The sequence below is a fragment of the Mus pahari genome, chromosome 20, assembly GCF_900095145.1.
Source record: "Mus pahari chromosome 20, PAHARI_EIJ_v1.1, whole genome shotgun sequence".
Lineage (NCBI taxonomy): Eukaryota > Metazoa > Chordata > Mammalia > Rodentia > Muridae > Mus > Mus pahari.
In genome coordinates this window covers 30,199,661-30,213,141 of record NC_034609.1, presented here as the reverse complement: position 1 = coordinate 30,213,141, position 13,481 = coordinate 30,199,661, and the positions used below count along the sequence as shown (strand labels likewise).

Below are 13,481 nucleotides of genomic sequence, written 5' to 3'. Positions count from 1 at the left end.
CCACCAACCTCTGAACTTCCCACAGACACCCACCAACCTCTGAACTTCCCACAGACACCCACCAACCTCTGAACTTCCCACAGACACCCACCAACTTTTGAGCATGAAAACCACCAATCCTTGAACAGAAAAACCCACTAATCCCTGAGCTCCCCCAAGCTCAGGACTTGAAATCCCACCAACGCTCACGCTAGAAAGCTCTGCCCTAGAAAGCTCCATCCCCTAAGACAGCCTATCTAAAGACTGTCTGCTCAGGAGCAGAGGCAGCCATCCCTGGATGTGTCCTTCCACACTCGGCACCCTCCGATAAATCTTATGAGATTTACCGTCTTGTATAACTCTCATACGAAGCCAGGAGGCAATGAAGGGAGGGAGGGAGGAAGGGAGGAAGGGAGGAAGAGAGGAAGGGAAGGAGCAGGCTGTGGCTCCTGAATGCAGCAGGTAATTTCCTTCTCTGGGAGCTGCAACACCTGCAGGAAAACCTCCTCATGGAAAGCTTTGTTTGGTATTTAAAAATAAATACAACTTCAAAATGAACTGAGTTGAGGAGGGGAGTCTAAATGGAGAGAGAGCCCAGCGAGGTTAAATGACTCATCTGTCCACTCTGATGAAGACAGCAACAGATGGGAAAGACCACAGATCTCCTGACGCAAGATCCCACAGTCAAGGTTATCACAGTCTCAGGGATAACAACTCTGCGTATAGCACCTCATGAACCACGGAGCCCAGCAGGAAGTGCAGGCGCTGGCACAGCTCTCCCAAGTTGGCTAAGCTGCTGGCCCTGTGTGCAGCATCTGGATCTCTCACTCCCCGCAGAAAGGTGTGGATCAAGGGTTCCCGGTATTTTGAAACCATGTCCCCTGTAGGAAAAGAAAAAAAAAAACATCAAAATCCTTTAAGATTTCAGCTCCGCACTGGCGAAAGAGAGCCACTGCCATGGCACTCTGCGCTCGGCCTTACAGTGGACCTGGACAACAACCACTGAAAGTCGTGCTCAGGGCTCTTGATGGTGCGTGCCTGTAATAAAGCACCGGGAGGATGAAGGAAGGTCCTGTGTTCAAAGTCAGCTTGAACTCCACAGCTGGCTTCATGGCGCCCTAGGCTACATGCCGAGCGAGGCGTCTGTTAGATACACTAGTGTTTTTTTAGATATAAAAATTAATACAGCATCCTTTAAGAGGCCTTAAGTGTAGATGGTGGGTGCAGACAGACAAGCGCTGACCACTGTGGTCCTATCACTTTCAATGCCGGTCTGTGTCTCACTCTGCCCTGTTTATATCAACGTGGACTCGGTGTCGACTCTGCCACAGTTTGTTTTCAACACAGAAAACAGAACATCCTCAGGGTTGGGGATGTAGCTCTGATGGGAACGTCCTTGCCTGGCATGCACATAGCTCTGGGTTGGATCCCTAGCACTGACTGAAACTCAGTGTGCTGAGACCTACAATCCCTGGACTCAGAAGAGGCAGTAAGGTCAAACATTCAAAGTGATCCTCAATTAGATAGCAAGCCCAATGCCTAACTGAAAACTGAAGGAAACTGACCATGTAGTAACCATGGAGATGCTCTGATCAGTTACTTATTTATTTATCTATTTATTTAGAGGCTCTGATCAGTGATTGGCTGATCAATTGATTGATCAAGCAGAGTTTCTCTATGTAACCCTGACTGTTCTGGAACTTACTGTGTAGAACAGGCTGAGCTCAAACTCTGAGATCTACCTGCTTCTGCCTCCTGAGTGCTGGAATTACAGGCATGCCCCACCACTGCCCAGCTCTGATCAGTAATTTGGTTTCTTTTCTACTAAGAACAGAGACATCATCATCTTCATGAGGATAAATACTATTATTGTATTTTATGGGAAGGGCATTTTGCCTACGTGGATATCTGGGCACCACATGTATGCAGTACTCACAGAAGCCAGAAGAGGGTGTTAAATCTCATGGAACTGGGGTTACTGATAGCTGTGAGCCACCCTGTGGGTGCTGGGAATTGAACTCGGGTCCTCTGGAAGAGCAGCAGTGCTCTTAACCACTGGGCTACCTCTCCAGCCTGCAGCCAATACTATTTCGCCCAACCTAACCATGGTGTCCCTGGAGTGACCCTTCGCTGTCACTCATGACTCAGCTCACTTACTATTGTTCATTGCTCATTTCATACTAAGGATTTGAGACAACTGACAATAGCTAACATTGAAATCAGCCATTATAAATATAAATTTTGAGACAGGCTTTCACACAGTCCAGGCTGTCCTCAACTTCCCTAAATAGCTGAGAACTCCCTTGACCTTCTGATCCTCCTGCCTCTTTCCTCCGAAGGCTTGAATCACAGACATGTGCTCCCTATGGCACTTGGCTTATGTGGTGCTGGAGAGCAAGCCCAGGGCTTTGTGCGTGCCCAGAAACATTTCTACCAACTGATCGACATCTCTAGCCCTAAAATAAATATTTTACTACTCCACAGTAAGTGAGGACTGCAGACATCCCGAGCTAAGTATAGTTATTGTAAATGAATTCAAAATTTAGTTTAGTAATTCTCAGTAGCTAAGTCAGAAAGGGAAACATAGCTCTCATTATCCCATAAAAGAAAGAACAAAATTCACTGGAAGAGAAAAGCCGAAGGATGAATACTAAGGAGTCTCTTCTCATCAACTCAATCAGCAACTCGTTTTTGGGGAGGGGTGGGTGCCACCAGCAGAGCTGACAATTGAACTAAGGCCTCACACATGCCAGGCAAGCACTCTACCACTGAGCCACATTCCCAAGCCTGCTCCAGCAAAGCTTGAGCACCAACAATATCACGACCATGTTCTTAAATATAGCATGACCAGTGGGTGCTGGAGAGATGACTCAGTGATTAGAAGTTTGCACTGCTCTTGCAAAGGACCTGGGTTCAGACCCCAGCACCCACCTCAGGAGGCCCACAGCTACCAGTACCTCCACTTCCAGGGGCTCTAGCACCTTTGCTGGCCTCTGTGGATGCCTGCACCAACGTGCATAGACCAGCACAATTAAAAATAAAATTAAAATCTTAAAAATACAATAAGCCATAAATAAAATTTCCAGCAGAAACCAACCCTATGAAAGAGAAGAGGAGGAGAAGGAGGAGGGGGAGGAGGAGGAAAAGGAGGAAGAAGAGGAGGAAGAGGAGAGATTATTGAAACTTCCTGCTCTTTAAACTGTAGAGTACTTCTGTGCAAGTTTTGCATCTAACAGTACAAAATCCAAAAAAAAGCTAAACATGCCAAAATATAGGAACTTAATATTTATATATTATTTTTTAAAGACTTTACTATTTTAAAATTATATGTATATGTGTCCATGTGCGCATATATGCACCATGGACTACAGAAGAGGGTGCTATGTCCCTTGGAGCTGGAGCTACAGGTGGTTGTGAGTTGCCATGTGGGTGCTGGGAACTGAATTTGTGTCCTCTGCAAGAGCGGCAGACACTCTTAACCACCCAGTTGCTTCTGCAGCCTCTTAAAAGGTTTTTATCTTGACTCAAGGCATATATTAGTAAAGCAGCCTCCAAAGTAACTCATCTATCTATCTATCTATCTATCTATCTATCTATCTATCTATGTATCTATCTATATATCTATCAGTCTATGTATGTATCTATCATCTATCTATTTATCTATCATCTATCTAATCTATGGGTTTTGTAGTTTTGTTTTGGGATGGGGGTCTCCCTATGTGGTCCTGGCTGTCCTGGAATTCACTCTGTAGACCAGGCTGGCCTCTAACTGAGAGGTCCACCTGCCTCTGCCTACTGAGTGCTGGGATTAAAAGTGTGTGCCACCACTGCCCGGCTCCAAGTTAACTTTATAACTAACATTTACTTTTTTTTTTTTAAATAAGCTCAGTAATTTTCCTTTTTTGAGGGAAAATTTAACTGAGTCAATATCTTGGTATTCAGCATGACTCTTACATTTTCACATTCTCTTTTAAAACAATTTATTCATTTTTTATGTGCATTGGTGTTTTGCCTGCATGTATGTCTATGTGATGGTATCAGATCTTAGAGTTACAGACGGTACTGAGCTGCCATGTGAGTGCTGGGAATTATTCTTGTCCTCTGGATGAGTAGCACACACACACATACACACACACATACCACACAAGGACTTGCAAAAAAGCTAAATCATATTTAGATACCTGTTAACCTACTTAAAAACCAAAAATAAACCCACTATTTCTAGTAGAAGCCTGGGAAGATAGGTTATGTACTTAATTTATCGTACCTATTGGCCAACTCATTTAATTGTAAATTAAAATCTGACGCTCTAAGATACCCACTATTATTCCTTGTTATCTGCTTAAGCAACAAACCACACTTCTTTTTTTGTTTGTTTTTCGAGACAGGGTTTCTCTGTATAGTCCTGCCTGTCCTGGAACTCACTCTGTAGACCAGGCTGGCCTCGAACTCAGAAATCCGCCTGCCTCTGCCTCCCCGAGTGCTGGGATTAAAGGCGTGCACCACCACTGCCCAGCTACAAACCACATTTATCCTACCCAGAAAGGGACTTTCATTTCTTTGTTTCCTTTACCAAATGCGCTGTTTCCATGGCTTCGTGGACTCTTCTTAAAACCTTCCTGACCTTTTGTTTGGACAATGGAGCACAAGCGCCCTACATCCCTCCCACTATCCCCACGGGCAAACATTCACTGTTTTATTCTTGTCTCCTTAACAATATGCCTGACTTATGGGTTTCATACAACTCTCAAATTTCCCACTCCTACTTTCCGGAAGTTCTTCCTGCAGACGGTCAGCCGCAGCCTCGGACACACCTGGAAACTGAGGCTGGAGCGGTGCCCTACCTCCCCTGGTGATTCCCAACAGCTCAGGCAGGAGAACACAGTGTAGCCTGGGTAGGGCCCAGTCAGCCTGTCTGTTACAGCCTACACTAAGAGCTTTTACTTCATGAAATGGTAGTATCACCTGGCTATCTGCAACTCTCTTTTTTCCCTGAACTCAGCAACCACCTTACTAAGTTGTGTGTTCAAGGAAATTACGGAAGAATTTAAATTTGTTTGAACAACTTCATAAAAACTTCATAAAAAGAAAGTACTTTAGTGGGTGAAAAAATATTGAGCCCTCAGTGCAAAGAAAGCAGGGACGAGTTAACCCTGTCTTGGACTCGCCCGACCAAACAGTGAAAACCACAGTGTTTCCAGTAAAAGTCAGTAACGGCAGAAAGGACCCAGTGCTTTCCCTCAGACAGGATTCCCATTATTTAAGCCAGGCGCAGAGCTGTCGGGCCACGTGACACTACAGACGCTCGCTGATCCAAGGGGCAAGCAGGACACATGGTGATAAGATCTGATCTGTCACCTGCTACTTGGTCCTTGCTGTGATAAACTGACTTGTTGCCATGTGTCCCAGAGTCAACACCGCAATTCTGTCAAGGTCACAAGAAAATCAGTCCTACATGGCATATCTAACAAGCAGGATTTCCTCTTTAAAAGCCATTTAGAAAATTAAACAATTTAAATGTAATTAACTTTTGACGGAATTCATCTTTTAAAAAAACCACGGGTAAATTTTGATCTATTAACAATTACTTTTTTGGCCTTGAATGTTCCTGCGACTGGGGGGAACCACTTCTTTTCCAATTTCATTCTCCTCCCCTTTGCACACAGCTGCTGGTACAGAGGATGATCGGGTAAACACACAGGTGCAGTGCAGGCTATGCAGCAATGGACCAGTGCTGCAAGGCCAGGGTGCTCTTTACCCTTGTCTAAGCAACCAAGATTTTGAGGTAGGTTAAACAAAACAAAACAAAACAAATAAACAAACAAACACCTCTAGCCTTGTGTCACAAGTCATAAAAGTAAACTTGAAAAGAGGTTGCTCCTAGGCCACCAAGCTATTTCAAAGACTGACTCCGGTTCCCAGGCAGAGGTTGCCTTCTTTCTGACATAGGGAAATTTACTTGGCTCCCCATTAAGAACAGCAGGAACTTCCGTTCTAAAACAAAAGAGCATGAACGCAGCCAACTGACTGCTCCACACCTCTGACATTTCAAGGTCCTTCTAATCTTCATACTTCTTTGTTTAACTTTATAAGGCATGGGCAGGAGAGAGGCAGTGCTTAAGTCTTGAAAACAGTAATAAACACAGGGCACAATGGGATGGAGGGCCTTTAGTTCACGGACAGACACGAATCTCCACTCAACAGCCTGGGCAAAGGACTGGGTTCCTCCTCATTCTAGGCCGTAGAGAACAAGAGTCTCCACTTCTTTCTTAGTTTTACAACTGAGCACTTGTGATTTCCTGACCAGAGGAGAGGGCTGGTAAATGGCCTGTGAGTGTGCAAAGGCTACAACCATCCTCTGTTCTGATGGGGCTGGTAGGGCAGGCAAGTCACAGCAGTCACGGGGCAGGAATGCTGGGTAGTCTCTGGATGGATGTCAGGGCCCATCTTCTCCCAGTGGCCGATGACCCGCCACGGTTCGCATCCCCCTTTCATGAGGTGACAATGTAACCAAGAGGTGACAATCCTGGACCCTGTAAGCTAGCTGAGATTTTCAGGCTCCTTCCTGATTTTGTCTCAGGGCATCTTATTGCTTTATCACATGGACAACCTGAGGGAGCGATTCAGAGGCAGACTGAATGCAAACTTTGACAGGCTTCAGTGAGACTGTGGCAAGTTTCCATGTGACAAAGTATTAAACACACAGATGTTAAAATGTAGGAGAAATGCAGCTCAGACATGTTGTTGGTACCAGTAATCTACCAAGGATGTCTCAAAGATGCTGCAGAAACACCTTACCTCCAAATATTTCTTTAAAACTTTTAAAATAATGTGTATATGAGCATGTCTGTGTGCATGTATGCAGTTGCCTAAGGAGACAGAGTCCCTGGAAAGAGTTACAGGTGGCTGTGAGCTTCCTGAAATGACCCTGGGAACTCGGGGCCTCTGGGATCTGGAAGAGGGTCACACACTTTAATTGCTAAGCCATCTCTCTAGCCCGCTTCCAAACATTCCTACTACTGAAGTAGCCGCGTGTTTAGGGCATGGACTGGCAAATAGTTCCTGACTAACTATACTGCTTCAGAACCTATTTAACTGTGCAACATCCATTCCTATGGATTAGACAGCCCACCAGATAAAAATGCAAAATAATCCTGCAATAATACAACAGGAAGCTGTCATCTACACAATAATAAATGCCTTAAATGTCTTTTTTTTTTTTTAGACAGGATTTCTCTGTATAGCCCTGGCTGTCCTGGAACTCTGTCTCTGCCTCCCAAGTGCTGGGATTAAAGGCGTGCGCCACCACCTCCAGGCACTTGTTTTGTTTTTTGAGACAAGGTCTCAAAAATCTCTAGATACCTCAGGCTGGCCTTGAACTGGCCTTGAACTTCTCTGATGCTTCTGCTTCCACTTCCAGAGTGCTGGAGTCACAATTCACATGCTGCTGGGGACGGAACCCAGGGCGTCATGCATACTAGGCAAGCATTCTGCCAACTGAGCTACATCCCTCAGACCCAGGAAATCTTAACAGACCTCCCACTTGCTTTTTCTGAGCCGTGGAAGGATGAGAACGACTTAAAGGTGGAACAGCTTTTGAAAACGGATTACTTTCTCCTGATGGTCAAATCTGCATAAGGATTTATACAGAAAGGTTTGAAACAGGAAAGAGAAGAAAGAAGAGGGCCAGAGGTGCTGAGGGAGGGACTGAGGTCCTAACTCACACGTCGACTGGCAAACTCTGTGTTTTCCATCTCTTCTGAGAGCAGGGATGTACGAGTAAGGAGCAGAGACCAGTATCTGCTTGAAAGAGCCAAACAATGTACAGGAAGTTCTTTGTATCAGTGGGTTCCTGGCAACCCAGTAGGCTGCAGTCATGTAGGTTTCAACAGAGAGGCCCAGAGTGTGCAGTTGTGCATTAACTAAGTTAGACATTCGACTTCAACTGCTCACTGACCGCCGCCCTAGACAGGCTTCATCTGCACAAAGGCACTGTGTGTGGAAAGTGTGCAGTGAGAAACTGTACCAACAAGACAAACAGATGTGTTCTCCTGAAAAGGGTGCCCCAGGCAGAAACAGACTCCAGAAACTTACTTCAAGGGTAGAATTCAAAATCCAGAATCATGATCACAAGAAGGAAAAACCCAAGTTTTAAGTTATTTTAAAAGATGAAAGAGGATATAAAGCCTACACTTAGATGATTTTTGTTTTTGCATTTGGTGCTAAAAGTATTAAACCTATTCACATGATTTAATGACTTTAATTTACTACGTAAATGCTCAAACTTGCTCAAGCATGCCAGGGGTTAGTGAGCTTATAGTGTGTCTGTGTTGTATGTGTGCATGTGCATGTGCACTCACCTGAGTGTGCAGTGTATATGCGCAGGTACACTCACCTGAGTGTGCTTGTGTGTGTGCAAGTACACTCACCTGAGAGTGTGCAGATACGCTCACCTGAGTGTATGTGTGTGTATGTGTGTGTGTGTGTGTGTGTGTGTGCGCAGCTGCACTCACCTGAGTGTGTATATGTAGATACCAGAGGTTGATATTTAAGACTCCTTCTATTGCTCTCCACCTGGCTAGCAAGCTCCTGTCCTGCACACAGCCCTCCAGTGCTGGGGTTACAGGTATGTGCCCGTATGTGGCCTTTACATAAGTACTGGGGATCCAAACTCAGATCCTCATACTTTGCGCAAGTATATCACAGTTGAACCCCAGCCTCCAGGTTTATCATATTGACAAGAACAAACTAGGAAGTCCGTAGCCTAACACTATGATCTTAGGTTTAAATTATTAACAGGGGGCCTGAAGAATGGATCAGCAGTTAAGAGCACTGGCTGCTCCTGCGGAGGAGCCAATTCCATTCTCAGCACCCACACTGTGGCTCCCAATGTCAGGACCACAGTTCAGGGATCTGATGTCCTCTTTTGGCCTCTACGAGCACTAAGCACACTGTGCACAGAGATACATACTAGCAAAGCACTCATACACACACACACACACACACACACACACACACAGAGTATCTTTCAAGTGCTGAGAAATCAATTCTTACTAAATGAAGTTTGATAAGATAAAAATTTAAGTAGTATTTTCTTCCTAGAGGAATACTGTCTCTTAATCATATCTTTGGTTTAGTCATTTGCAATTTGAAAAGTCAAAGTAAAATGCAAAAGCCTATTTCACAGTTTGCAGAGAGAAGAGAGAATCGGGTGCCTAAGTGTTCCACATTCTCTCACACATACAAGGAAGTGGAGTCTAAATTGGAATAAGGGAATGGGATGGGGAAAATGTATGAGAACACCAAAAATAAAAACAACAGAACAGAATTCTGAAACGTGCAGGCACAATTAGTTTGTTAACTTTAAAGAAAGGATGCCTTGCCAATGGGCCTGGTCCCTTCCAATCAGTGACTCCTTCAGCTGGTCATTTTAGAGAAGAACAGCCATTCCTACTCACCCTCCCTTTAAAGAGATCACATTTTAAAAGGGAAGGGTCCTGCTCTGAATGTGCGCTATAACTCTCTATGGGAAGAACAGACTGGAACCATGTTACATGGAATAATTCAGAACGAGGAGTAATGATTGAGAAGCAAACAGTGAGGGTTGCCATGAGACACACTGAACTCAGGCAATGGCTCCCTACGGGTCAGCGGGCCTGTCCACGAAGGCTTCTCACCTTGGCCACTTCCCACTCAGCGGCTGCTTCTCAGCTTTGCAGCCACAGGAAATGTGCAAACGACTGAGACTGTTTGGATGGAGCTTTATTTTCGGCCACTGTAAACTGCACTGAGTACAACAAGACTATGACACAAAGAACCGTTCTTTCTTTCCTCGCTTCCCAACCGTTTCAAACTGAGAAATTCATTCTGAACTTACAAGATGTAGAAAAGGGCAGTGACTTAGGTTTGTGGAACTCTACCATCCCTACACAAAAAGCTCCCTTTCTTTTTACAGGAAAAAACCCCTAGTTGCTGCTGCTGTAGCCACTAATGTACACTCTACCCCTAAGATTTTATGCTATTACCAGACAGTTGTTTTTCTAATTTTACAGTATAATTTTAAAATTAGAAAAAAATTAAACCAGTCAGTGGTAGCATATGCCTTTAATCTCGTGGAAGGCAGAGGCAGGCAGATCTCTGTCTGAGGCCAGCCTGGTCTACAAAGCAAGTTCCAGGACAATTAGGGTTATACAGAGAAACCCTGTCTCAACAAATAAAACAAACAAATTCAATTTGTGTGTGTGCCTGAGTGTGCACCACAGAAGAGGAAACCAGACCCTCTGGAACTAGACCACAGCTGGCTGTGACCTGTCACGTGGGTGCTGGGAACCAACTTTTCTTAATTGCTAAACTGTTTCTTCAGCCCATTGTCTCAACATAATTTGGGTTTATTGTATTCTTACCAATAATAAATTCTCTTATTAAAAGATACAGACAAAGTCAGACTTAGTGGCTTTGCCTTTGGGAGGCAGAGGCCTGTGGACCTCTGTGAATTCCAGGCCAGCCTCTTTCACATATGGTGTTCCAGGACAGCCAGAGCCACACAGTGAGATCCTGTTCTCCAAAACCAAACAAAGCCAACCAACCAAATGTTGATTTAGGTCAGTTTGGGTTAAGGGCAACATCTTTCTAATCTGAGTCTCTGGTCCAGTGTGGCTCTGAGGAAGCCACTCATTCTTAGAACCTCTTACCTTTCCTCCAAAAATGATAATCTCAGGATTAGTAACTGTCAAAAACAGCCGTTATGGGAAGATGCCCAGCAGCTGGATAGGATGATCGCACACTTCAGTGACCAAGGGCTGCTTACTGGGAGAATGAAGAAATGTGAGGCTCTCACACAAAACCAAGCCCACAAGCCACAGTTATCTACCCTGACCGGGAAAGAAAGAGGCTGGGTCTAAACACTTTACCTGTGTAATCTGGTTTAATTGTATAATTGCCCACTCAGAAGTAGCTGCAATTCTCCCTAATTTACAGAATGGAACAGAGAGATTATGCAACTTGTCTACCCCAATTCATGGTAAGAGTCAAGAAAAAAACCCAAGGCATCATGGCACATGTCACAATGCACACCCCCCAAATAAACGCTGCCCAACATTAAGTCCCACATACATCAAATTCTTCTTCATGTGCCCAATGGCTGCCACAGTAGATGCTCTAACCTCTTTGCTTGGGTATCTCAAATTCTCACTCTCAGAGTTAATACAGGGACACATGCATCTCTATAGCGACATTCATATATTGTAGATAGTTTTATATAAATCATTTCATTTGAGACTTTTTCTTCTTTCTTTTTGTTTGTTTGTTTTTTGTTTTTGTTTTTTGAGACAGAGTTTCTCTGTGTAACAGCCTTGGCTGTCCTGGAACTCACAGAGATCTGCCTGTCTCTGCCACCTGGGTGCTGGAATTAAAGGTATGCACCACCATGCCAGGCTCATTTGAGTCTTTCAATATACTCTGAGAACAGTTGCTAGATGAATGATGATAATTCTATATTCACTAGATATTAAACTGCTATAATAGCTACTTTAAAAATTAATTTTCAACACATACCTCTGGTCAAATCCTGGGCTCTCTGTGCCAAGAAACATTCTAACAGCCTCCCAGCTGTCTCTGACTCCAAGCTCCCTTGTTTTCATCCATCCTTCATCCCCTGCCAGCCACACCTAAATCTCTTATACCATACTGTTTCCCAAATGCCCAACACTTCAAGTCCAATTATCCTGCCCAGCTTTCAAAATCTTCTGTAGTATAGTACCCATCTCTTTCCAGCCTTTTTTTTTTTTTTCCTTCGAGACAAGGTTTCTCTGTGTAGCCCTGGTTGTCCTAGAACTCACTCTATAGACCAGGCTGGCCTCTAACTCAGAAATTCACCTGCCTCTACCTCCCAAGTGCTGCGATTAAAGGCATGCATCACCACGCCCAACTCTATTCAGCTTTATAGAACCAAAGTACCCAACACTATTTGCCACAGTAAACCCAAGAGTAAAAATTAAGAATAATGAAGAGAGGGACGGGCGTGGTGCCTTTAATCCCAGCACTCGGGAGGCAGAGGCAGGAGGATTTCTGAGTTCGAGGCCAGCCTGGTCTACAAAGTGAGTTCCAGGACAGCCAGTGCTACACAGAAAAACCCTGTCTCGAAAAAACAAAAAAGAAACAAAACAAAACAAAAAAAGAACAATAAAAAAAGGAGCTGAAGAATGACTCAGTAGTTAAGAGCTTACCCTGCTCTTTCAGAGGACCTGAGCTGAGTTACAGGCACACACGCTGGCTGCTCTCACAACTCCTTATAACTCTAGTGGATCTGATGCTGGCTGATGGCTTCTGAAGGAACCTGTACTCACATATTCACATGTGCACATATCCCACATGTATATACATACACACACATATATTATATATAATATATACATGCACACACTCAATAAAAATACATATATTTTTAAAGAATAATGACAGTCTCAGCTATATACTAAATTCAATGTCAGCCTGGGCTACATAAGACCGTTTCAAAAAAAAAAAAAAAAAAAAAAAAAGTAGAGAATGAGGGAGGAAATCACCCAGCACTTATGTCTAGTCTCCACATGCATGGGTGGCTGTACCTGCATGCACATGCACATATGAATACACACACCAATGCCACAAACATATACCCAATATCATACAGACACCCCAAACACACACACACACACACACACACACACACACACACACAAAATATAAAAAGGATGCTAAAACAAAACTGAGGTTTTTGGTCTCCAACAGTCTGAAAACCAAATACCATTAACAAAATGAGTCAGCCTGAAAGTGGTTCTACCTTCAGCTTATTCTTCAGATGACTCCAGTTCTGCTTCCTTGACCTCAGCCTTAGGAGAGGCACTCAGTCAAGCCCTGACGGACTCCTGCTCTACAGAAACTTGGATGTAATATCTGTCACTTTAACTGACCATGTTTCCAGGTAATCTGTTTTCCAATAATAAATTATTAAAATAGGATGAAATAGATATAAGACAGAAACCAATAAACCAACGAGCCAAAAGCCAATTGGAGAAATGAATGAGACTAAAGCTTGGCTGACTGAGAAGGAAGCTGCACTCAGTTAATAAACCTCTAGCTAGACTGCACATGTGGAAGGACAGAAAGAGAATGTTCAAATTGCCAACACGGAAAATGAAGCAAGGGAGCAAGACTAAGCCTACAAACGTCAAACTGATGAGAGAATACTAAATCATTTTATGAGCAATTCAATAACTTAGATAATAAATAAATTACTTTAATTAAGACATTAACCAGTAAAATTGACTTTAAAAGAAAAGAAAGTCTTAGATGGGGCTGGTGAGATGGCTCAGTGGGTAAGAGCACCCGACTGCTCTCCCGAAGGTCCGGAGTTCAAATCCCAGCAACCATATGGTGGCTCATAACCATCCGTAACAAGATCTGATGCCCTCTTCTGGAGTGTCTGAAGACAGCTACAGTGCACTTACATATAATAAATAAATAAA

General features: G+C 43.9%; 1 protein-coding gene across 1 annotated transcript in view; it reads right to left on the bottom strand.

Moving 5' to 3' along the window:
• The window catches only part of Tango6 (transport and golgi organization 6 homolog), a 165,354-nt gene that overhangs the window by 38,250 nt on the left and 113,623 nt on the right, over positions 1-13,481 (bottom strand). The window contains exon 16 of the mRNA XM_021220424.1: positions 709-860. Within this exon, the coding sequence (XP_021076083.1) occupies positions 709-860 (152 nt within the window). The remainder of the gene's footprint in view (positions 1-708; positions 861-13,481) is intronic.